The sequence below is a fragment of the Dermacentor albipictus genome, chromosome 2 (assembly GCF_038994185.2).
Source record: "Dermacentor albipictus isolate Rhodes 1998 colony chromosome 2, USDA_Dalb.pri_finalv2, whole genome shotgun sequence".
Lineage (NCBI taxonomy): Eukaryota > Metazoa > Arthropoda > Arachnida > Ixodida > Ixodidae > Dermacentor > Dermacentor albipictus.
This window is the reverse complement of record NC_091822.1, coordinates 118,846,695-118,869,667: the sequence shown is the minus strand read 5'-3', so window position 1 is coordinate 118,869,667 and position 22,973 is coordinate 118,846,695. Positions and strand designations below refer to the sequence as shown.

At 43.7% G+C, this 22,973-nt stretch overlaps 1 protein-coding gene across 3 annotated transcripts in view; it reads right to left on the bottom strand.

Moving 5' to 3' along the window:
- The window catches only part of LOC135918897 (ankyrin repeat domain-containing protein 13D), an 88,676-nt gene extending 65,703 nt beyond the window's left edge, over positions 1–22,973 (bottom strand). Inside the window, exons 1-8 of one of the 3 annotated variants that reach the window (XR_010569821.1) lie at positions 22,655–22,973; positions 17,545–17,577; positions 17,291–17,426; positions 16,352–16,476; positions 13,771–13,816; positions 9,686–9,739; positions 7,614–7,703; positions 6,743–6,932 (exon numbers count right to left, since the gene is read on the bottom strand). Coding sequence is in view for 2 of the 3 variants with exons in the window: in XM_065452582.2 (XP_065308654.1) it covers positions 6,743–6,932; positions 7,614–7,703; positions 9,686–9,739; positions 13,771–13,816; positions 16,352–16,476; positions 17,291–17,426; positions 17,545–17,577; positions 22,655–22,759 (779 nt within the window). In the remaining variant the exon portion in view is untranslated. The remainder of the gene's footprint in view (positions 1–6,742; positions 6,933–7,613; positions 7,704–9,685; positions 9,740–13,770; positions 13,817–16,351; positions 16,477–17,290; positions 17,427–17,544; positions 17,578–22,654) is intronic. The other 2 variants (XM_065452582.2, XM_065452583.2) reach the window with 2 other exon arrangements.

The window sequence follows — 22,973 nt, the reverse complement described above, 5'->3', positions numbered from 1 at the left end:
AAACGTGCCCTTGTGTGTTGGTGAACCTTCAATTACCATACCATACCATACCAGACAACCATGTGCCCAGGCACGGACGTCCTTGGCCAGGTGAAATGTTGTGTCACCAGATGTTGCGTGGCCCAGATTCCAGGGTCGGATTGTTTATGAACGGCATCAAAAAAGGTGCACTGGAAATTGAGTGGGACGACTGGAGACACGTGCATGTGGAGACATCACAAAAAATAGGGATGGCACAAGGTGGAAAGTGGACATCGTGCAGACATAAGGTGCCAGGTTTTCCATGAACCAGAATTACCTCTGTGTCGTCTTGTTGCTGGGCAGCAAGTGCAGAGAAATCGATGCTAACCAGGTTGTTGTCTGTGGTGATGGAAGAGGCACAGTGCAAGAGTGCATCCGCTGCGGCACTGTCCTTTCCGTGCACATGCGGTATCTTCGTCATGAATTCCGGGACGAAGGCGAGATGGCGTGTTTCCCGTGGTGAAAATTTGGTAGAATTCGACCAGGCGGCGAAGGTCAAAGATTTGTGATGTGTCTTAATTTGGAACTCTTGGCCCTCCAGGAAGTGTCTGAAGTGACGTACATCCATGTACATTCCGGGGAGTTCTCTTCCAAATGTGATGTAGCGGGTCTCTGTGAATGAGAGCTTATGAGAAAAGAAGGCAAGGGATAGCCAGACATTATCCTTGAACTGTCGAAGCACCGCTTACATTACAGCATCAGGTGCATCAGTCATGAGGCAAAGTGGGGCGCTTGGTTTCGGATGGACGAGAAGGGTTGCCTGAAATAGCTTGGTCTTGATGGTATCAAAAGCGGTTAGTGCTTCTGGGGACCAGGTGAACTCAGCTAGTTTGGATTTGTTGCCCTGGAGCATGTCCATTAATGGTTGCAGAAAAGCGGCACAGTTAGGGATGAAGCGGTTGTAGAAATTCACGAGGCCAAGAAACTCATGCAGTTTGCAGATGGAAGATGGCTGAGGGACATCTTGTATGTCCTGGGCTTTTAATGGCAAGGAACGGATGTCATCCTTTTCGACACGGTGACCAATAAGTTGTGGGGAGCACCTGCGCCCATCCTCTCCCGCGCCGTCGCGTCGAGAGCCGGCATAGACGGGGGAGAGGCGCACTATGCCCTCTCCCGATTCTCCCTCGCTCTCGCGACGTGCGCACGCCCTTCCTCCCCGACTCGCGAACAGGTAGCTGACGGGCGAGGAGGACATTCCCCCCGCCTAGGTAAAAAGGTACAAAACAGCGCGACCGGGGGAGACCCTCTCTCTCGGAGGCCGGACCCCTAACCTGCCGGACTGGAGTACCTGCCGCAACCCGTGAGTGACCACGTTGCCTGACTATCCCGGGCAACGAGGCCAGCCTATTTATTACTATTGCAGAGAGGACGTCCCTCTGCCAGTGTTCTTTATTGCCGGTAGCAATAAACGTTCTTACAGTTGACGCCGCTGGTTGCCTTATTCGTTCGAACCTGACGTAGCCGCGATTCCCGCGCTACGGGTTGGGGAGTAACACAAAGCGACTGCGTGGGGCTAGATCCGGAGCTCGCCTTCAGCCTTAGCCACACGCAGAGTGGAACCCCCACAAAGTCCAACTCGAGCACACCGAATTCGCACTTCGCCCTATTGATGATAAGGCTGTATTCGGTAAGGCGTTGAAATAATTGGCCCAGATGTTGAATGTGTTGTTCTGCGTCACGACTAAAGACAAGCAAGTGGTCAATGTACGAGAAACAGAAAGGCAATCCTCTTGTCACTATGTCAATGAATTGTTGTGCAGTATTGCAAACATTATTGTATCACTGTGTGAATGAAAGTTTGTGCAGTGTTGAAAAGGCCAGAAGGCATGTGCACGTACTCAAATAGTCCAAATGGCGTGATGATTGCCATTTTGGGAATATCCGCTGGTTCCACATGAATTTGATGGTAAGCCTTCACTAGGTCGCCTTGGAAAATATTGTTGCTCCATGCAGTGGTGAAGAGAAATCTGCGATGTGCAGAAGTGGGTAACGGTCTGGCACAGCAGCACTGTTGAGCATACGGTAATCTCCATAAGGCCACCAGTCTCCAGGAGACGCCTTGGGCACCATATGCAGTGGAATTGCGCAAGAGCTTGAGGAAGGGCGCTCGATCCCGAGTTCGAGCATGGGTTCAAATTCGCTGCGTGTGATCTTGCTGCAATCAGGCGGTAAACGACGAGTTTGAGCATGAATGTGCAGGACGGTTGTAATGATATGGTGGGTGGCGTCATGTTTGACCGGCAAAGGGAAGTTGGCTGGTTGAAGAAAGGATGGAAATTGCTCAAGAAGTTTTATCTAAACTGCCTTCGGCAATGAGGTGTTGACAGAAGTGGCACTCTCAAGGCTATACCAAGCACAGAAAGGCATGTCAAAGCAACAACGAGGTGTTTGCAGTGCATGTCAACTAAGAGGTTGTAGTGGCACAGGAAATCTGTACCAAAGATGGAGTAGGCAACATCAGCAATTAAAAAAATCCATCAGAATGTCCTGTGGAGGCTGAGGTTGAGGGACAGTGCTTGTTCTCCATGGGTGGCAATGGGGGCCTAACAAGCAGCTTGTAGTCTTGATTGGACTTGCCGGCGCTTGCGAATCGCAGCTCAGGATGGGATGGCACTGACCTCCACACCAGTATCCACAAAGAAATGCAGGCCTGTGGTTCTGTTAGTCATGAAGAATAAGCAGCTGACTTTGGCACAAGCACCGCTCGCCACTTCTAGTAGTGCTGCGGGGATTTTCTATGAAAACGACAGGTTGCTGTGCACTTTTGTGCTGCGTTACCGAAGGTATGATGATACCAGCATTCGCCTTGCCGTGATGAGGACGGCGAGCGGCTGCGCTATGAAGAGCGCTGGCGTCGAGTAGATAGAGTGGCAATCTGGTCCGAAAGTTTGCAGATCTCCTCGCGGAATTCATCACGCAAGCTTTGCAGGAAGGGCGAGGGTGGCAAAGTGGATGCATCTGAATGTTCTGCGAGTGAAACCGTGAGACTTGAAGCGTCCATGACGGAGTCTGCAAGTTGGGCTAGCTGGGACACGGGCAAACTACTAGCGGTCAGCAGAACCATGCAGACGGAGGTGGGCAAATGTTGTAGGAACAATTCTCGAAGCAAATCTTGATGGAAGGTGGTCGCCTTGTCTCCAAGGGGATGTTGAAAATAATGCAGGAGCTGTGAAGGTTTGTGATACTCGAGCACTTCAGTTCGGAGAAACTGCTGTAGCCGACAGTGTTGTGCGTTTGACAAGTTTACTTGTGAGGATGTCGAAAGGGTCTATCGGGAGGTGTTGAAGGATCGAGACACGAAGGTCAGTGACAATTATGGGCGGCAGCAAGGATACGAGATGGTTTAATTTTTGAGTCTGGGACGTGAGTCGAGCGATAGTGAACTGGCTCTTTACTTGAGCTATCCAGAGTTGTGAGTCCACTCGCCAGTACTGGGGCAACCTCAGTGAAAGAACAGTCACGTCGCGCTGTGGTGCAGGGGTTGTTGAATCACTGTCATCCATGACGGTGGTTCCATGCTGATCCTTGGAAGCGTTGCGGTTATCAGCCATGTCCGCTGTCCATGGTCACCAATCTTGTGGCGTGCAAAATCAGTGACGACGATGAGCCACAATATACAGGAGTATATTTTTACTAAGCAGAAGGCCCTAGCTGACGGTCAGATAAATGTACTAGCCACCTCGTGCCGGCCACTCATGATTTGAGCCACTTGCCTGCTTTGCTTCCTAGGCAATGGCTTGTCCCTAGCCAGCCGCCGTTCTCATCTTCCTTGACATGATGCTGCTACAGGTTAAGTTACCATAGGTCAAGGGTAGTTAGTACCTTGATACAGCAGTGTTAAATACAATGACGATAATTATTACACCAGCTTTTCTTAGACAACAACAGTATATGTATTATGCTGCCTTTGCTGTTTGATTAGATAGACACATTCCATGGATATCTAGAGACCTGTGGCCTATTGACTACTAAATCTATAATCACTAAAAAGGCCAAGGACATCTAAGCTCTTCTTATGAGTTGTCAATACAAAAGCATTAATTTCCAACTGAACGCTGCTGAGCGGTCCTTCAAGTTATGAACTTGTGGGCAAATGAGTTCGTTGAGGCACTTGTCACGTTTTGGTTTGGCCTTACCGAGGTGCAGTTAAAATGCAAGCGAGAGCTTGCACGGACAAGGAATGCATGGATAAGACAGACTTCTGGGAACGAGAGCGAGGGTGAAGTGGTCTCATGGCGATGCCCTCTCCCCTCCCGAAATACGGCGGCAGAAGGTGCTTCCTTTCACCCGCTCTGCTCTGTCAAGGCACACTTGTGACATGGCATCGCAGCCAATGGGAATTTAGGTGCCATTCCGCTGCTACAGATGCCAGCTTTTTCACTCAATGAGCGATTTGACGCTTTTGCAGCAAGAAATCAAGTGATTATTCCTAAGGATACCTAGAGACCTGTGGACTATTGGACCTCCTGCAAGGGCTACTACAGTAAAAGCTCGTTAATTCAAATTTTGCGGGGATGCTATGAAAATTCGAATTATACAAAATTCAAACTAATGAAAGTCAGAGAAAAAAATCGCTTGATTAAGGCACGTATATGGTCTGGCATAGCGTGAGCGCGCGTGTGCACATGCTAAGTCATGTTGGCGTGAAGAACATCTATAGTTCGAAAAACTGCCGCAGCCAACGTAACTGGACATGACCAACGCGGTCCGACATGCCCGACATCAAGATGGCTCTTGCTCCATCTGCACGTTCGTCGCACTGACTGTGCAAACCCAAAATGCATGGCATGGAGAAAAACAATGTTGCAATTTCTTCCAAAAGGCAAAGCAATGCTTACGATAGCAAGTTGGTAGATAGCTATACAAAGTAAGGATAGTAGTTTTATCAGCTGTGAAAATTCGCTTACTAACTAAATTAACAAGCACGGTATCATGTGCACACAAGTAAACATGAACACATCTTGCTCGATGACCTCAGAAAATCGCTCAAAAACGCTGTAGTGATGAAGCAGCAGCTGCCGGTGAAGAATGTCCCTCCCTCGCTACACCCTCGAGCCTCACGCGACAGGAAAGGCCACACTTCCGTCCCGCCTTCCTCACTCGCGGAACGCAAGCGACATGCGCCGAAAACGTTGGACTATAAACATGCCTTTGCGCTGCCAACACTCGCCACTGGAACAAGAGCTGCACTCACGAAATGCACGACAACCTGCTGCGACGTTGGTCTCCGTTGTACTTTCGTAGCTTCACCAGCTGCATGCTGCTGAGTTCCACTATACATATAGGTGGCGCCCAAGCATATATCCCAGCGATGCTTTCCTCTGAGTAATAGCCACGAGTCTCAAAGGCTGTGCTTTTTGGTACTGCGACCGCCGATAAACGTCACGGCCACCATGTTTCAGACACCACCTGGTGCCGCTTCTCGGCAGAACACCTCGTAGAAAAACGGAGGTGTTGGCCATGCCTGGCCAGGCGCAAATGCGTCTCTGTCTAGTCAGGCCTAAACAAAGGGCCACAGATGGAAAGAGCAAAAGCACGCGGCGCACACACTGACGCTAGCGTCGCCGACGTGCTCCCGTGCACTAGGCACTTTCCCCATCCACGATGGCGAGGAGTTCAAATTATCAGTGGCAGTGCAAATTTTAGTGTGAATAAGCAGTATGCGTTACACATTGCTTTTAATACAATGTTGGACGGACCGCGGCGGCTACCCTGAATTATCTAAAACATCGAATTGACGAGTTGTGAATTATCGAGCTCTTACTATAAATAAATAATCGTTAACCAGTGAGAATGCCTCAGCCCCAAAAGAGTCCTGTGACAAAACGAATCCTGCAAGCAAATTAGGTAAAGCAGGTGTAGTCCATTCTTAAGGGGATACGCTGCTCGAAAAAAACATTTCTTTAAGGTTTGTACTAGAGATTTGAAAATACACCCACTTATAGAGCATTTCAAGCAGATTTCAAATATGTCATTAGTTTCTGCATAGCTGCTATAGTTCTTGAGTTAAGTCCTACACAATGTCAAAATAGATTGATTTTGTGGGCACTTTATTGTGTAATAAATTTTCGCAAAACACTTTGTGCTGTAGCTTACTTAGCTCTTTGTAGACCGCAAAGTGCCAATATCTATTCAAACAGCGTGTACAATTACTGGAACTATATAAAAAAAAGTTAGGACATTTCAAGTAATTTTTTTTCACAATCACATGAAATTAACCTTATACACTTACAATTGTCTTATACTAACGAAATTTGGCATACACACCCTTAAAGATATGTACAGTGTTATTATCTACTTGAAATTGCAATATCTTAAGCAGTAAGTTGCAAAAGTACATGGTTATATTTTAGAGAATTGAGAAGAAAATTTTGTTAAATTGTTCTCATTTTTTTTGCATAGTTTCAGCAATTGTACACACTGTTTGGCTAGATATCGGCACTTTGCGATCTACAAAGAGCTAAACAAGCTACACCACGATGCTTCTTGTGAAAATTTATTACAGTAAAATGTGCCCATAAAGACGACTATATTTTGTCACTGTGCATCACATAACTCAAACTATAACAGCTACACAAGAAGTATGTCTTGCCATATTTGAAATTTGCATAGAAAACTCTATACATGACTGAATTTTGAAACCTCTAATACAAGAAATAAAAAAAAAGGTTGTTTCGAGGAGCAACTCCCCCTCAATAAGCAGCACTGTCCTTCTCACCTTTCAAAGCTGATCTTGTCGGTGTCTATGTACGTGGCCACCACAGGAGAGGTGAGGCGCGCAGAGATGGCCTCCTGTGAGGGCCGCAAGCTCCCTGACAGATCCACATATTCGGGTGGCAACACCTGCATCTGATCTACATGCACCTGGCAGCCATCGTGGTCCACTTCCATCATCAGGGCAAGATCCTCTGAGCAAAGATAAAAAAATTCAGTGGCAAATTAGTGGTAAATGTGAAGAAAATGCATCAGCATTATGTCGCACCTCTTTGAGGTCCCGTATCCATAATTTAAACTGCATTCACTACATTGCAAAGTGTTGTGCAGGACCTCTCTCAGTACACGTCTTGCCTCTTCGAGGAGTGGTAAGCAACTGACTGTGGTAGACTGCTTCGAACCAACGTCAGCTGCACTATATATATAACCTCTACTAGATGGCCGGCTTCCTACACTTCACACACATACACTTTTTTCCACTGACACTCCTAATGCTAATGCACATAAAAAAATTAACACACTGTTAAGCTGAAGATAATAAGTTCAGTTGTAACCTATGGCAGCCACATCAGGATGGGAGTGAAATGCAACAATGTAAGAGCCCCGCAACTTATGCATGCATTAAAGATCCCCAGCTGGTCAAAATCAGTCTGAATTTCTCTTCCAATTATGGCATGCCCCATAGCCAAACTGTGTCTTTGAAAAAACTACATCAATTAATATTTTTTTTTATTAAAAAAGATTATCCTATTAGGTATCACAAAATTCAGATCTTTGTTCAGCTTCTGTCAATTTGACTTTACCCTCTCAGTCGCTCCCTACTCTCTCGGGACCTCACGAAACCTTGGCATGTTCGGAGTAGATAAAAGACTGACCTTGTCCCTTGAATATGTAGCTCCTGCGCCCACGCTGCCAGCTGGACTGGTCAAATCCAAGCAGAGTAGTGTCTATCCGTACATTAGCTCCTGGAAGGGATAACAAAACAAAAAAAAAACAGCATTGTTAGTACAGTGCACTGTAGAATGCCCTGCCTTGATCAATGCTGACGAGCTTGGATGCACAAGTGCCACTGCACTTAACTTGGTGCACCTTACAAACTTCATTATGGTGCCAGCAAAAGGTGCCATTTGAAACTTTTCGAAGGTAGTAAGACAACCTGTCCAATCTCTATGCAATGACCTCCAATTTTTCCAGTACTATTCTCATAATGTCATGTGGCCTTGCTTTTACTCAATATGGCTGGGCTGTCTTCGCTCATAAAAATGATTGATTCTGTCACAACAGAAACAACACAAAGGAGGCAGAAAGGTGCAAAAGTGTGGCAAGGACAGCTTCTGATTAGTTGTAACTCCACTCATACAGGGAATAATAATTAAACTTTTTCTTGAAGAAGATTTGTGAGCTGATGCCTTTAATACCAGACACATTCTACACCTTTCTTAGGTGCTATGGGGCACCTTTAAAGGCCAACTGCAACAAAACTTGAGACTGCATAAAAAGCCAAATTTCAGGTGATGCAGATATACATAGAGCAGCCTCCCCCACAAAATTTTACAGTTGAAATAAAAAGGGATGCTCATAAAGAACTAGCAAAAATGTCTTTGATGCTGAACAACAACAAAAACCTCTGCCATTACAGCTTGCTAAAAATTACGAGGAACCCTGAACCCTTCGAACCACAGCAATTAGGCATGACCTCCAAGATTTGGCGACAACAGTGCGCTGGAAATTTCAGGGGCCGTAATCTGGGACTTGTGCTGTAATACTAAACACGAGGTGCCAGTATTGTTTGCTTAGGTGCTATTTGAAGGCTGTCAATAAGAAATTTAGACAATTACCAGCCCTGCAGCTTTGCCAAAAGACAATAGACAGTTGACTTCAGTTTTTTCAACTTCTGTTAACTTGGTTTTTCATTTAATTAGATCCTGACCGAAAGTCCTGGCTGACACTTATGGGCCCTAAGTTTCTTTATTTCAGTCCTAAAATTGCCCTTTGCCAGATAATTCACACTTGACCACTCTGCATGCACGTGCCTGACTCCTATGGTGACCCAATAGCGGCTCTTTTACTGACAGCGTCTGTCTTGGCAGAGCTTAGGGGACACACTCCCATTGAAAATGCCTATTTTCGGCCTGCCCTTAAAAGATTTTCAAGCAATAATGGCAGCTCACAATGACTGATTACGGCGTTTACCTGATTATAATGTGTGGCTTTTTTTTAAAAAAGAAAGAGAATTGACCAGAAAATGAGTTCACAAAGTTCATATGCTTTGCCGCATAACACAACTGTGTTGCAGAGAAGCTGACCTTAGGAAATCGGCTGCCAGTATGGAACACATATTACACCCTTGCCCATTTTTCTTGATAAATATCAGAGGCATGTTGGACTTCTACTTTGTTTAGGAACTTCAATGTTATCTCTATGTTAGTTTTTCACTTTGTACACATAGAAAACGGGCGCGCGTGTGGTTCAAGGTCATCTGGCAAATATTGCCACATGAACAGGTAGTGTATTGGTGCTTTTTCTACATTTTGTTTAATTACATCCGCCCAATAATTTGATCAATTTCGTCGGTCGCGTCAGGGTCAAATTATTAGATTTCAACTGTATATGCCACTCATCTATAATTAATTTAGCCAAAGCCAAATTTCATTGCAGTTGGCCTTTATGAACAAAGGGCCAATAAGAATGGAGAGGATGAGTGAACCATGGCAGACAATACTTCATTCTTTAGGGTTTTAACACCAAGGTAAAAGTGTTACGAGTCCACACCACTTTTCATGGTAGAAAGAAATCAGTTATCGAAGTGCTCTCTTGATAATCAGCTGCTGAGCTGTCACCCAATTGCTTGGAATGTGGTTTCTATCATTTCAAGCATTAAGATTACGTGTGTAATAAATGCGTCAGAAGACCTTACACGTAAACAAATAAAATGTGCAAGGCTCACCACTCTTGTAGACCTTGTAGGTGTCACTTGGACACATCCTGGATAGAAGTGGTACTGGAAACAACAAAAGTGCAAACAATGCAACCATACAAACACTATAGGCAGTACAGTCAAATTACATCATCACATTCTGCAAAGACTAGAAGCACTCTGCAAAGGAAAATTAACATGCCTCTTGTCAAACAAACTGCACCTCTACTTCTATGCACAGCTAGCTTTCTTTTGTCCACCATATTTTCTAACTGGTCCATAATTTTATCATCATGCGCCAGTGGTCATGTCATGTCCAGCCATGAATACTATTGCATAAAAAAATAGCCACAAAAGAATTTTTATGCTATTGCATTGCTCAAGCCCCTATTTCATAAAAAAATAGCCACAAAAGAATTTTTATGCTATTGCATTGCTCAAGCCCCTGAGAATTTCTATCACACTTTGTGGTAAGGGCTTTGAATTGTGCCAAGGCAGATTTTATAACACTGCATTTAGATGGATAGCCCATAGAGTATCAATTTGCTGTTTTATATGTCTTTCATTAGAAGCTTTTAGTGGCATGATATTAGGCTGTTAACAGAGAACGGAGTGTTGGCGAGCATAGCTGGCGGGACGTTATTCCAGTCACACTGTACAACAAAACAGCAGTCCCGTGATTGAAATGAAGAAAACTAGAAACAGCAGCTGGAAACAATGACCAGATGTGGCCAAAACTATTGTAAAAGTTTTCTGGCTGCACTGGCTGACCTGCACAACACATTTCACATGTAAACCGCAAGATCCTACAGACACGTTTTCATGCCAGCAATGGCTTCTGCCAAAGCAGGAAAAAAATATTGTGCAGTTTGTGTACGTTTAAGCTCACTTCACAATTAGCTTCTTACACTTTTCAAGCGTCATATTGATCTATCTATTCAGTGCCACAGGCCACAAGGCCACACTTCTGGGCACACATTCCAAAAACTACACTTCCGTAAGTGCCTTCCGTAATTGACCAACACTGATTCGATCAACTCATTGTCATACCAATTGCAATCACGAGTGAAACGCACCCAAACGCCAGCCAATCGAGAAATTCTCTTGCGTAAAACATGTCTTGTGAATGAAGATACTCATGTTTTAGAGCTGCAGTATAATGCTGAGCAAGTGCCCACTCAAAACTTGGAGCGAAAGTGAAAATTTTGTGGTGGGTGCCTGTTCGGTTCAAGGGTGAAAATTCAGGAAGAGTATGTGATTGGGTGGGCACTTCCTTGATCCAACCGCAGAAATAAAAATAGTGCCAGTTTTGTGCTATCAGCACATAGTTGTCAATGTTTACTAATGCATTTACAATAGTATGCACACTTATTCTTCCACGCTAAAGCAATTAAAGGATCTGAATAAAACAACATGTTGGCACACCTGTCCTTGAAGGGCACTAGAATCATAGGGTGCCGATGGTGATGGAACATCGTTGTTGCAACCTTAGTAAAATGTTTAGCTTACCCAACACATGGGATTGAGTGCTTGATGTTTGCAGATTTGATTTTATATTGCTTCAGAAGCAGTGGGTGATGCCGAATTGTGACGCGCGCATGCTTGCTATTTTATTTTATGGTAGTGTAGCAGCAAATACACAACTTTCAAGTGTAACTTGTGGGGACACTTGACTGGCACGTGTCCCCCGATGTTATTTTCTCTGCATGCCTCTTGTGTTTCCTGTTATCAGGCTTCTCCATGTGACTTGCACCGCCGGCGGTCGGTGTAGTTGCAAAATAGTATGAGAGATGGCGCGAGTGCCGCGCTACTAATGCCAGCTAACAGTACGTGCAGAAGGGAGTAACCTGCAACTCTTTGGCACGGAGGAAGGAAAAATATAAGAGGGAGCATTAGGCCACGCAGCCAGCCTTGGCAGGCGAACACTCCATGAAGCCACAGCGAAGCCACAAGCCCAACATGTGACCTCTTGTGTCGAGATCACGGAGCAAGAATTGAGATTTGCCAAGGCGTCCGGTTTCCAGTAGCTATGCCAGTAGTTTTTATTTGGTGCAAGCTTGTTCGGCTGCCCTACTGTGGCTCTGCCTGCAGAGCGTGAACACTAAAACCAACTCTGTGCTTTGACGTGCAATCACGTGTTGGGCCAACACATTTGGCTTTAATCACGTTGCAGTATACTCCCTCCTATCTTTTTTTCTTCTTCCATGCTCTTTGGATTGCAGTAAGCAGGGTTGTTTCGTGCGCGCACTGGCATGCTTCGCAGGACCGTTCTGCAAAAGGCTTTGGAGTGGGACACCAAGATGGATGAACACAATCGTTCCAATGTGCCACTGTTCCTGTGACAGTACCGATTAGGCGTTGGTGTCCAGTATGGGGGCAAACATATTCGTTCTATGTGCTGTCACAGCGAGCTGGACTTGCTCAATTCGTCAGCGCCCATCAGAATGTTCTAGTGATAGTAATTGAGCTGGCTAAGTCGGTGCATACAAGGCGCAAGAAATGTTCTTTTGATCATTTGCACTACTAAGTTGTCATTCCTGTGTCCCAAAAGCACGTTTGAGACCCCACAAACTACGGCTGCTAGACACAGGCTTGCTGGTTGCTGGATTCGTGAAACGTATCAACTCTGCAAAATTACATTGAACACAACACGAGGACAGCGTCCCAGACAGCCCAACAAATGTAATGTATATCCCCTCTTTGCATACCATTTCATTTTGTATTGGCAACACATTTCATGAAACTTTCAACTGGGGCCTGAATAAGGATCATTGTGGCATTTTCTTTTTTTTTTAAAGAAAAATATTAATTTCATGACTATACATTATTGTAACGAAGATGACTACTACCGTAAGTAGAAGTAGCATGGCACAGCCTATCTGAATGTGCTGTGCTGTTGTCTGCCACACGCATGTGCTTAAAACGTGTCAGCAACACATTTTTCAGTTTTTCAGTGTTATTTCACAAAGATGCTCTAAGCTGGGAGGTCATTCAACATGGTGCTAACGCTAATATGTGCCAAAGCCAATCCGCAACAGGCTGAAGAATGGCACAGAGCGACTTTGGATTATGTGTGTGTGCACTACCTTGGTAACCTCCACACACCGGAACGGAAACATTTTTGCATAAACAGCCCAAAATTTCCCAGATGGCAGAGCCCACTGACCAAAACTAAAATGGTCTACACAGGATCCTCTGCTAGTTGACAAGTTTTGCTCACAGTCTTTGCGCTGTTGCTGCGTGGGCACCATGCTTCAAGCCAGCATACCAAGGACATCCTACGATGCAGATAAATGCTATCACATTTAACATGACGAGTGCAAGCGAGTGCAAGGTGTGAAAGACATACATGCAGCGCTTTGCCCACTGTGCCATTTGTGGTCCTCAAAACTATTGAATTTTTTTTTTTTTTAGTTTCCCCTCGGTTACCATGCAGCATAATGTGGAGATAAAATTACATGTGAGCACAGAGGCCCGTTTCATGCAGATACTGCAACAGTGACTAATGAAACCTATTGTCCTTGAGCCATCTTTCAAAGTCTTTGGGTCGTGGTCAAAGCTTCACACACCTAAGTACACCTTCACCGATGCCTTTGTCCCAGGGTAGGTCTAAAGTAGGTCACATAATATAGTAGAATAGAGGGCCATATAAATAGAACCAAGACGACAGGAAAGCATGTTGCACATGCTCAACATGCTGCTACTGTCACTGTGGTCAGGATTCAGCAACACTACGAGAAATATAATCTATTAGAGAGGTTCTACTGTACATGACAATGTTTTTTTTTTTTGTTGTTGTTGTTGTTTTAACTTATACGTATGCTTGAAGCTTGAGGACTCCACTCTTGTGGGTGAGGGTGAAACATTTTGCACTTCAAAGATATTGTACAGAAGCAGGAGTAAATATAAGGTAATGCCTATTGAGACCCTGACACATTACGGCAATTACGGCAACTTTCTTAAACAGCTAGTTGTACCTACTGCAGATTAGAAAGCTCCAAAATCAGCTCAACCTGTTGTTGCTTTTGTGATTCGCTGAATCTGGAGCCACAAGTTTCATTTCAAGGTTTCATTTTCAGCGCAGTAACTCTAGTAGGATGCTTTGCTCGACTTACCCCAGCTTGTAAACTCCCATTTCATTTCCACATAGAAGTCCGGGGTCTGAAGAGAAAGAAGAAAAAAGGGGAAGGGGAGCATTCCAGGTTCAGCACAATAGCCTACATGCTCTTTTACACCAACCTTAAGTCAACTACGCTAATCTTCATTGTTGTTAAAAATAAAACAAAGAACTTCAAAAATAGTATTTTATGTTTTCCACCTCAGAACCTTTAAAGGAGAACTGACACATTCTTTTTACTTGCTCTATTTTTTTTTAAGCGTTTGATGAATGTCCAAGGCCTCTAAAATCTAGAAAAAAATATGGACAAGCATCAGAGTGCACTGAGTAATTTAATATGATACTTGTTTCTACAAACCAAGTTTGGTTTGAGTACTTTTTTTTTAATGGGCACTCCCATCCTACCTGGTTTTACTGTAACAGGATGTCCCGATAATGTAAATGATGCCAAGTGTGGCATTTTGTGACAAATTTTAGTCTATTTTACGCCTGGAAGCTTTGACTCGTACATGTCATTTAGATCACACAATCTACCAAACTGCACACCTACAGCTATACCAATGAATCAATGCTTCCACATGCCATTTGCCTATGCGATGAGTTTCCAGACAGCAGAGTTACAGGAACTAATTGAGAGAAATACCGCCTTTCCGGGGCAGCCGCTCTACCATCTGAGATAATCAGGTGGCTAACAGATGGCAGGGCGAAGTTGATCTTATCAGCAACTCGAAGCAAAGACAAAAGCTTGACATATTATATTCTGCAGAAACCCACAAGGTGGAGAGAAGTAATTAATAAAAAGAACATGAGACATCCACCCAATCGCAGCAATTGCTACAAAGGAAACCCATACAAGTTCCTCGAAAAAAAAGCGTCGCTGTTGAAAAATTCATCCTGGTCCAGAACTTGTACCCGAGACTACAGCCTTTCTGGGGCAGCCGCTCTACCATCTGAGCTAACAAGGTGGCTAGCAGATGGCAGGGCGAAGTCGATCTTATCAGCAACTCAAAGCAAAGGCAAAGGTTTGACATAATACATTCTGCAGAAATCCGCAAGGAAGAGAGAAGTGATTAATAAAGGGAAAATGAGACATCCAACCAATCGCAGCAATTGCTACAAAGGAAACCCATACGGGTTCCTCGAAAGAAAAGCCTCGCAGTAGAAGAAAAATTTGTCCTGGTCCGGGACTCGAACCTGGAACTACCGCTTTTTCAGGGCAGCCACTCTACCATCTGAGCTAATGGGTTTCCTTTGTAGCAAATGCTACGATCAGGTGAATGTTTCATTGTCCCTTTATTAGACAATCAGTCTTAATTGCTTAATAAACTTCTCAAATATTATGATTAGATGAAAAGTGTCAACAAAAGAATTGTAGAGCGACATGAAAAACTCCCGATACAGCTTTCTGTTGCTCCATACATGCCACATAAAAGTGTTTTTCTGAGCGTGAAAGAAGCCCACAAATGCACGCAAAATTGCTGCGCCACTGGTCGCTTGAGGCATTTTGCATGTATACGCGGAACTTTCATTTTCTGACATATTCATCACAATAACATTGGTAATAAACAGTATATAGTGTGTCAAAATGTAATATTTTGCTATCAAGTTTGTATTCTCATAACAAAACAAATCTCTGCTCTCATCCACAAACTGACTGGCCGTCGCCCATTCCTTCCTACATTTCTCCCAACATTTTGAAGGGAGAACCCAGGGCTTTGCAGTACATGTACTCTGCCTGGGTGAACAACCTAGCTTTCCATGGAACTGTCCTCGATGGAAACAGTGGTGGGGATAACGACCCTCCTAGTCCTTTTTGTGCCACTGGCACAATACGCGCAATGCTCTCTTAACTACCGAGTGCAATTTCTCAACACTGTTTGACTGTTGATGATATGCGGATATGTGTATAAGCCACACCCCACAACTCTCCAAGAGTATTGTTGTTAACGCACCTGAAAATACCGTCCCGTAATCGGCCTGAATTTCAACCGGAAAACCAATTCACGCAAATGTGGAGAGCAGAGCGTGGACTACCTCGACAGCGTTCAGATCCTTCAAATGAATCGTCTGTAAACTTTGTCGCCAAACAAAACATGGTCAAAAGTTAGGGGTTATCCCCTAAATGCATGCTCTATCATATATGATACAGCAATTAATGCTTGCCTTACAGAAGCGGAATGTCTTTCTCATTCAAAATATCAGAATAGACTGATAAAGAGCACACCCTCTGCAGCTTTCAAGTGCAAGAATTATGAAACTAACCAGTTTGTTAACACTGTGGTATTCTATCTGTTAGTCCCAATCTTGATTCTGTTTGTTAACAAACTTTTTATGCATTTTGCGAAGAGCTCCCTGTATACATATTCTTAGAGAAAAAAAAAATTATTTGAAGTGCTACAGCCACTATAAATTTTGTTGCTAAAAATGACACAGTTTTTGGGTCACTATGTGTTGATTTTCTTTGTGTTGACTCTATCTGGTTAGAAGTTGCTCTGTGTGTATCACACATGATACACCACACAGTAAGTCCCGAGCAGCAGTAGGGACCACTGAAAGGGCTGTGAGCAGCCAACACTCACGTCCCGAATCCGCTTCAAGAGATCAGGGATACCCCCGACGGATGTGCTGTAGCGTTGGAGGTCTCGCCGAGTCAACACTTCTGCCAGAAGCTCAGGGTCGCCTGTGCTCACTGCTTCGTGGACCACTGTGAGGGAAACAGATAAACAAACATGATATGAAGTGAGGACAGGCAAGGCAGCACAGAGGATACCATAGTGCTCAATGGTAGCTATATGCACTTGAAGATTATCTTAATCTTTTCAGTGTTGGGTTTTTTCCGGAGGTGATGCCCACCCAGCATCGCATTTTTTCTCAGATACGATAAAACGAACAGAACGGTCTATTTTTGGTTGTGCAGAGATGAAGAAATGATACGGATAATGGCAAATGTTCTCTTAGGGTGGTCCTCACATTGACGTCTGACAAAAGTAATGTCAAATAGAACATGGTGGGACAGAAACACAAAAACGTAACGGTACGTCAGTGATGCTCAAAGGGCCACAGGTAAAACACAGGGAAGGCGGGAGATGGAAATTCAAGACGACGAGCAATACGCAAACAGGGTAAAAGCAGAAGCCAACGTTTCAACAAGTGGACTTGTCTTGTTCAAGGTGACATACGCTTTCCTCAGCACAGTATACATAGGTAGGGTTCCTTGAAAGGGGAGAAGGGGGTAAGGCAGTTGGCCAGGCAACGATTGAAGGTTAGCGGCAAGGGTGCAGAATTGAAAAGAAAGGTGTGCTATTCACACGGCCGTGTCTCAGTCGGCCATGTGTCAGCTTTTGTTTTTGTAAGCTTTTATTTAAATTTTCAGCTGTTTTTGCAGCATACATCAGCTTAACACTTCGTGGACACAATCGTCGCCCCTTGATCTGCACAATGGGCATGTCTGTTTGCAATGCCCAGTCTCAGTAAGCAGCCTTTTAAGCGGAAAATTCACAAAGCAAACTAAGCAGAACCTGTATAGCCATCGTTGTTCTCCACGTTGACATTGGCCCCATGGTTGAGAAGAATCTTTGATGCTTCGAGGTGGCCCAAGGTGACAGCCAGCATGAGGGCTGTCCTCCCTCGGCAGTCACGCCATTCGATGTTCTCCTGCAACGGCATGAAAGAAGACCTGGCATTAAGGAACGGGATTACTTAAGCAAATGCAGCTAAGATTTGTTGCAGCCAATATTGTGTGCAAGAATAGTACCACCAAACTGTTACTTGCCATGCTGGCCTTCAGTTTTCCTACAGAGGGACCCTAAAATGATGATGTAAAAGAAGAAGGTGGAAGTGTTAGCAACATGCCCACCTAGCAGTGCATGTCCAGGAATGTTAGCATAAACAGATGTTTGGTGACTCCGCACACATTTTAGATTGGTGAGGGTAAAACCAAGATTAATCTATTGGGACCTGAATTCTTTTTTTTTCTTTTGCTTACAGACAAAAAAATATTAACTGCACTCAGAAGTGTGCGTATGTGCGGAATGAAAGCCTAAGATTATTGTCACACCATTAACTGCTTCAGGAAGAACTTTGTGACCTTGTTACGAAAAACAAAAATATGGCTCTAGTGCAAAAATATGCCTTTATGTGCTCATTTTCTGTCGCTGTATTAAGTTCGATTTGGTAAACTAACCGTCTGAGATTCTCAGTAAAATAGCCTGTATTGCTGAGTTGAAGCTTCCAATGTGTCAACCTGAATGGGTGCAGCCTTGCCGGTTCCTTTAGTGTGTTCAGTCTCATCGGAAATGCCATGTGCAGAGCCTCATTTCCAATAGATAAAATGGCAGTGTAACCACAAGGACTGCCATTTATGCTACTTTTAGGTTTCCCATTAAATGACAAGAATTGCAACAAAAAGTATTCGCCACTGTCGTGTCCTCAGCTATGGCACAATCTGCTTTGGCTATGCATGGCTGGTCATCAAAAAAAATATCTTTCCATTTCCTTTGGTCTCGCTTGATAAAACTTACTCAACACCTCTGAAAGGCCAGACATGTGCTTATATATGAATTTCATGAGCCATCATTACTCATGCAGAACTCCATTACGGTCCAAAGGCTGATTTGGATTAGTTAAGCATTTACACCAAGAAGCACACTACAGTAAGCAAGAATATAATCATAATTTAATAGGTTCCCTAATTTCTGCTGTGACTAACAAGGTAGATAAAAAAAATTAAAAACAAGCTTGATTGCAACAACTAGATACCACATACAAAATTGCAATGTGGAAGCAGTGAAATAATGTGCAGACTTAATTCAATAAAACCACCAAGAAAACATCTGCACATTTGATATACACTTTTCAATTGTGTTTAAGTTTAGGCGCATGCGAATATTTAGATACAGTAAAAGCTCGTTAATTCAAACCGCAAAGGGAAACCGCTTCAGCTTGAATTAACGAAAGTTCAAACTAACGAAAGTGAAGGAGAACAACAGTACACTGCAATTTGGAAGCAGTAGGGCATGTCAGAAATTTGGCGCGTCAGAAAGCGATGGCATATGCCTGCGGCACAAGCCATCTTCAAGTCGCTACTCTGGGCCCAACTGTGCCACACCACTGATGTCCACCAAAACGAATGTTAGCCGAGGCTTAACACTATCACAACGAATCGCGTCGACCAATACTTCCTAAGCTGAAAACAGACGTGCACAACCAATGAAGACAGCCGAAACAAAGACACTGAACGTGTGAAGGTGGCGAAGGCCCCGATTCATCGGTTCTTGATTGCAAGCGCAGCTGCGACGCACTTGATTTGCTGTGTTTTGGTGCTTGCCGCGCCATCTGCCGCACATTAGCAGCTACACAAGATTTGCAAAGCATCCGAGATTCGCGGCGGGCAAGAAGTCTTGGAGGTCACGTAGAATGGAGAGGAGGCAGCTGCCGCTACCTTCTGGCCGAGCCCACGCCGGTTAGATTTTTCCCGATTTTGCCTTCTCTCACAGTTCTCTCCGTTCCGGAGGCAACGCAGCCTTGTGTGTAGGCAGTAGGCGCATTTCTCTGGCCGTGTGCCAGGCACCAAGCCGCCGGCACGGTGGTGCGTAGTTCGAATTATCAGTGGCGGAACCTTCTTGCGTTCGAATTACCGGGCTTTCTTATACATAGACTTCTGTGGAGCTTGGCCGGACCAAATTGTACAGTTCAAGTTATCTATAAATTCGAATTATTGAAGTTCGAATTAACGAGCTTTCACTGTATGAATAAAATATTCTTCAATATTTGATTCGTATTCCATTCTAGAATTCACTATTCAAAATTGTCGAATATTTGTTCCGTTCAAATATTATGAGGGCCAACAACTGTTACAGTCTAGGCGGATCACTCGTAAGTGGAGATATTTCCGAGTGATTCTGCCACAGGAGAATCACAGTTGCTGAGCAGGCAAACCTGTTCCTGAGCAAATGCATGGATGAAATTACTTCTGAACAATAATTTCCAGTCGTTGAATATGCCTGTCTTGTCACTGGCACACTACAAATTTGCTGTCTCGATTCAGGCAAGACTACTTATTATTTGGCCAATCAAACCCTGCTTGGCTTCCTTAAAATGATGTATAGTGCTGTAAAATTACACTTAGCTCCTTCAGGGAGTTCTACACTCCACTATGTGCATCTGGTGACATAATGGTTCTTTTTTTTCATTATGGTCATTGTCATGGTGTGCCAAACATGATCACCTTTCCTGTGTTTATCATTTACAAGCACTCAGTTGACTTGAAATACAGTTGTTAGTGACATAAGATTTATCCAATAAAACAAATAAGTATTTTCTTTTGTCAAACACACACTATGCAATCACGGTATTTCACTTCATTTAGAAATTGGAAATATTCCATATTCAAAGGTAATTTTTCTATAATACTTATTTATTTATTCATTTACTTCATTACCCTCAGGGCGGAGTGGGTACATTCAAGAAAGTGGAAAACAGCAGTAAATTTGTATAAAACCAAAAAGAAAAAGAAAGGGTTACATCGATACAATAAATGAAATTAACAATAAATAGCGCACAGTGCAAGGAGAAAAAAGAAGAAAAAAGACCGTTGCGCATACAAAGCATCAGAGATCTTACCAATAAAGAAAGAAAACAAGAGAAATGACGCTCAACACAGTAATATATGCCTAAAAAATGAAGCTTGGTGGGATCAAAAAGAAAAAGAAAAAAACTGAAAGTATTGCTATTAAAAAATCCCTATTTATCTTGCACCACCTTAATACAAAAGCAGGATTTGCATTATTCTGCTAGTGCCACTATTACTACTATAGAACAGATCCACAGGATATATCTCAGCTATGTGTCAGCAAATTTACTTACAAGCACTGTTCTTTAACACACAGTATTTTTATGGGCAAGTTGATTTATCATTAAGTGCACTGTCACTGGTACATGAGTTCATGGGTTACATTGTTAAATTATTGCCCAATGAAGGCACACCAAAATTGCCAACTAAATAATTGAAAATTAGTCAAACAAAATGCCTAATTGGTAAGATTTGAAGAAATAGGTCTATTTAGATTCGCCCCCATGTTCTGAACAAATTGATGGTGGAGGGAGGAGACCATGGCTGCTGATCTGCCTTTCACAAAATCGAAGTATCACTAGTTAGTTCAAGCACACCATGCCAATGAAAAATTGCATGTTCGGTATGCTCCAACGACACAATCATTCTGAAAATCAAGTACAATTTTTAGGCCTTTTCTCCACTGATGCTGCTACAAAAAGTTTTAGCTTAAAGGTAATCAATGGTTAGGCCAAAACAAGAAATAATAAAAACAAAAGTGTCAGCGAAAACAAAATAACATCAAGTAGTTTTCATGTGCAGCTGTCAGTTCCCAACATCTAACACATCCACATTGTGCATTAGAAGGGTTCTCCTAGCAACTACACCACTAATCACAACGTACCATGGCATTGCTTCACGCTTGAAACAAAATTTTAGCTACGCATTTCTTTTTTTTTTTAGTTTCAATAATGGTAACAGTCTCCACAACTCCACATATTGGAAGCCCAAGTTACCTCCAAGCTTGTACCCCAATATTGCAGGCAATGAGATTGTGCAGAGGGCAAGGACAAGAATTAGACAGTGGATGACATGTTTCATAATCTGTGTATGCTGGTTGCATGTATGTACAGCACATATTTACAACCACATATGATGAACTTGTAAGGTATTGATTACCTTCACCTGTGGAAAGTGGTCCACGTATTTCAACTGTCAACTTCGACGCGACATTCACAGACATGTTATCTCGTCTTGTTTATCCACGGCAATGTAAATCACCGGAGTCGGGAGTAAAACAACCTCGTTGTCATTCTCTCACCCATGATATCGGCTTTCTGACACAATAGCCCTGTAAGTTTTCTCTTGGAAGGCTACAGTTTGCTCGACTACAGCGCTTACCAATTCGTTTGGCTCTTCGGTGTGTTGTTTAAAGAGTGCATTCAGAGCAGCTGGTTCTAGAAAACTCTCTCGCGCTATGTCTTTGCGACGTGAAAAAGCGCGGTAGGGAAGACTGAGTGCCTGACTACGCTAGGGTAGCATGGAATGAATTTCGGATAACGCTACACGAAGGGAAACAGCATCATACCGTGTTGGTGAAGCAGAGAACCAGGACAAGGAGGAGGCACACAATACACGACACTCGCTGTGTGTGTCTCCGCCTTGCCCTGGTAAGTGCGCTGCTTCACCAACACGGTAAGCTAATTAATCACCAATTCGCCCAACTTTCAACATTGGGGAAACAGCACTTTCAGTGTACGTGACTACTGAATAACTCCAGGTCGGCATATATATAGTGACAACAGTAACCTCTTTGATCAGTCAAATGCGATGTTATCAAGAGCAATAAAGATTACCTCTTCAGAGACCAGCAGGCAAATCTACCAGTTTTCAAAAATATGAATCACAATACAAGCCACTGCAATTAACCATACGACTAAGAAAATTGCCCTGAAGGACGCGTACGTACTCCACAGCTAGCGAGTCTTGTTTATCTCGGAAGTAATTTGACAGCTGTTTCTTACTAGTCAGCAACATAAACATCAGTGGTAAACGCAGGGGGGCGTCAATATTACGTACGGCAAGGAAAGATAACGCGTGAAGTGGAATTACCGTTGAAATTATTTCGTCGCAGTCGCTTATTTATTTACGGAAAATTCCGAAACTGCAACGCCCAAGAAAATCACCAAGAGTGACTACGTCGACACACAGCGGAGCTCCCTCCGCGTGAACATTCATTGCAATCGCGCATATCTCGTGACTCGATTGCTCTGCTAATATTGGACCCGATCTCAGTGTTCGACGAGTCAAAAATGGTAAAAAGAATACTTACTGCACTCTTTTCAAGAAGTGTTTTCAGAGCCTCATAGTCGTTATGCCAAGCCAGCCAGTGGAGCGGATACTCCTCTTGCAACGCGGATTTCAGTTTCTCCGACATGCTTCTGTTATGTAGACTTTCGTTGACTAGGTACGATCTTAAGGCGATGAGTCATTGCATCCGATACGAAGCAACCACGGAATGTTCTCTCACCGGCACAACATTCCCACATCAGACATCAGCCTCCATTATGGCGTTCAAAGAAATAAATAAGAACTGTATAAGACGTGGAGAAATGAGCTATGCGCAATACATGATGTCAGAAAGGCAGCTG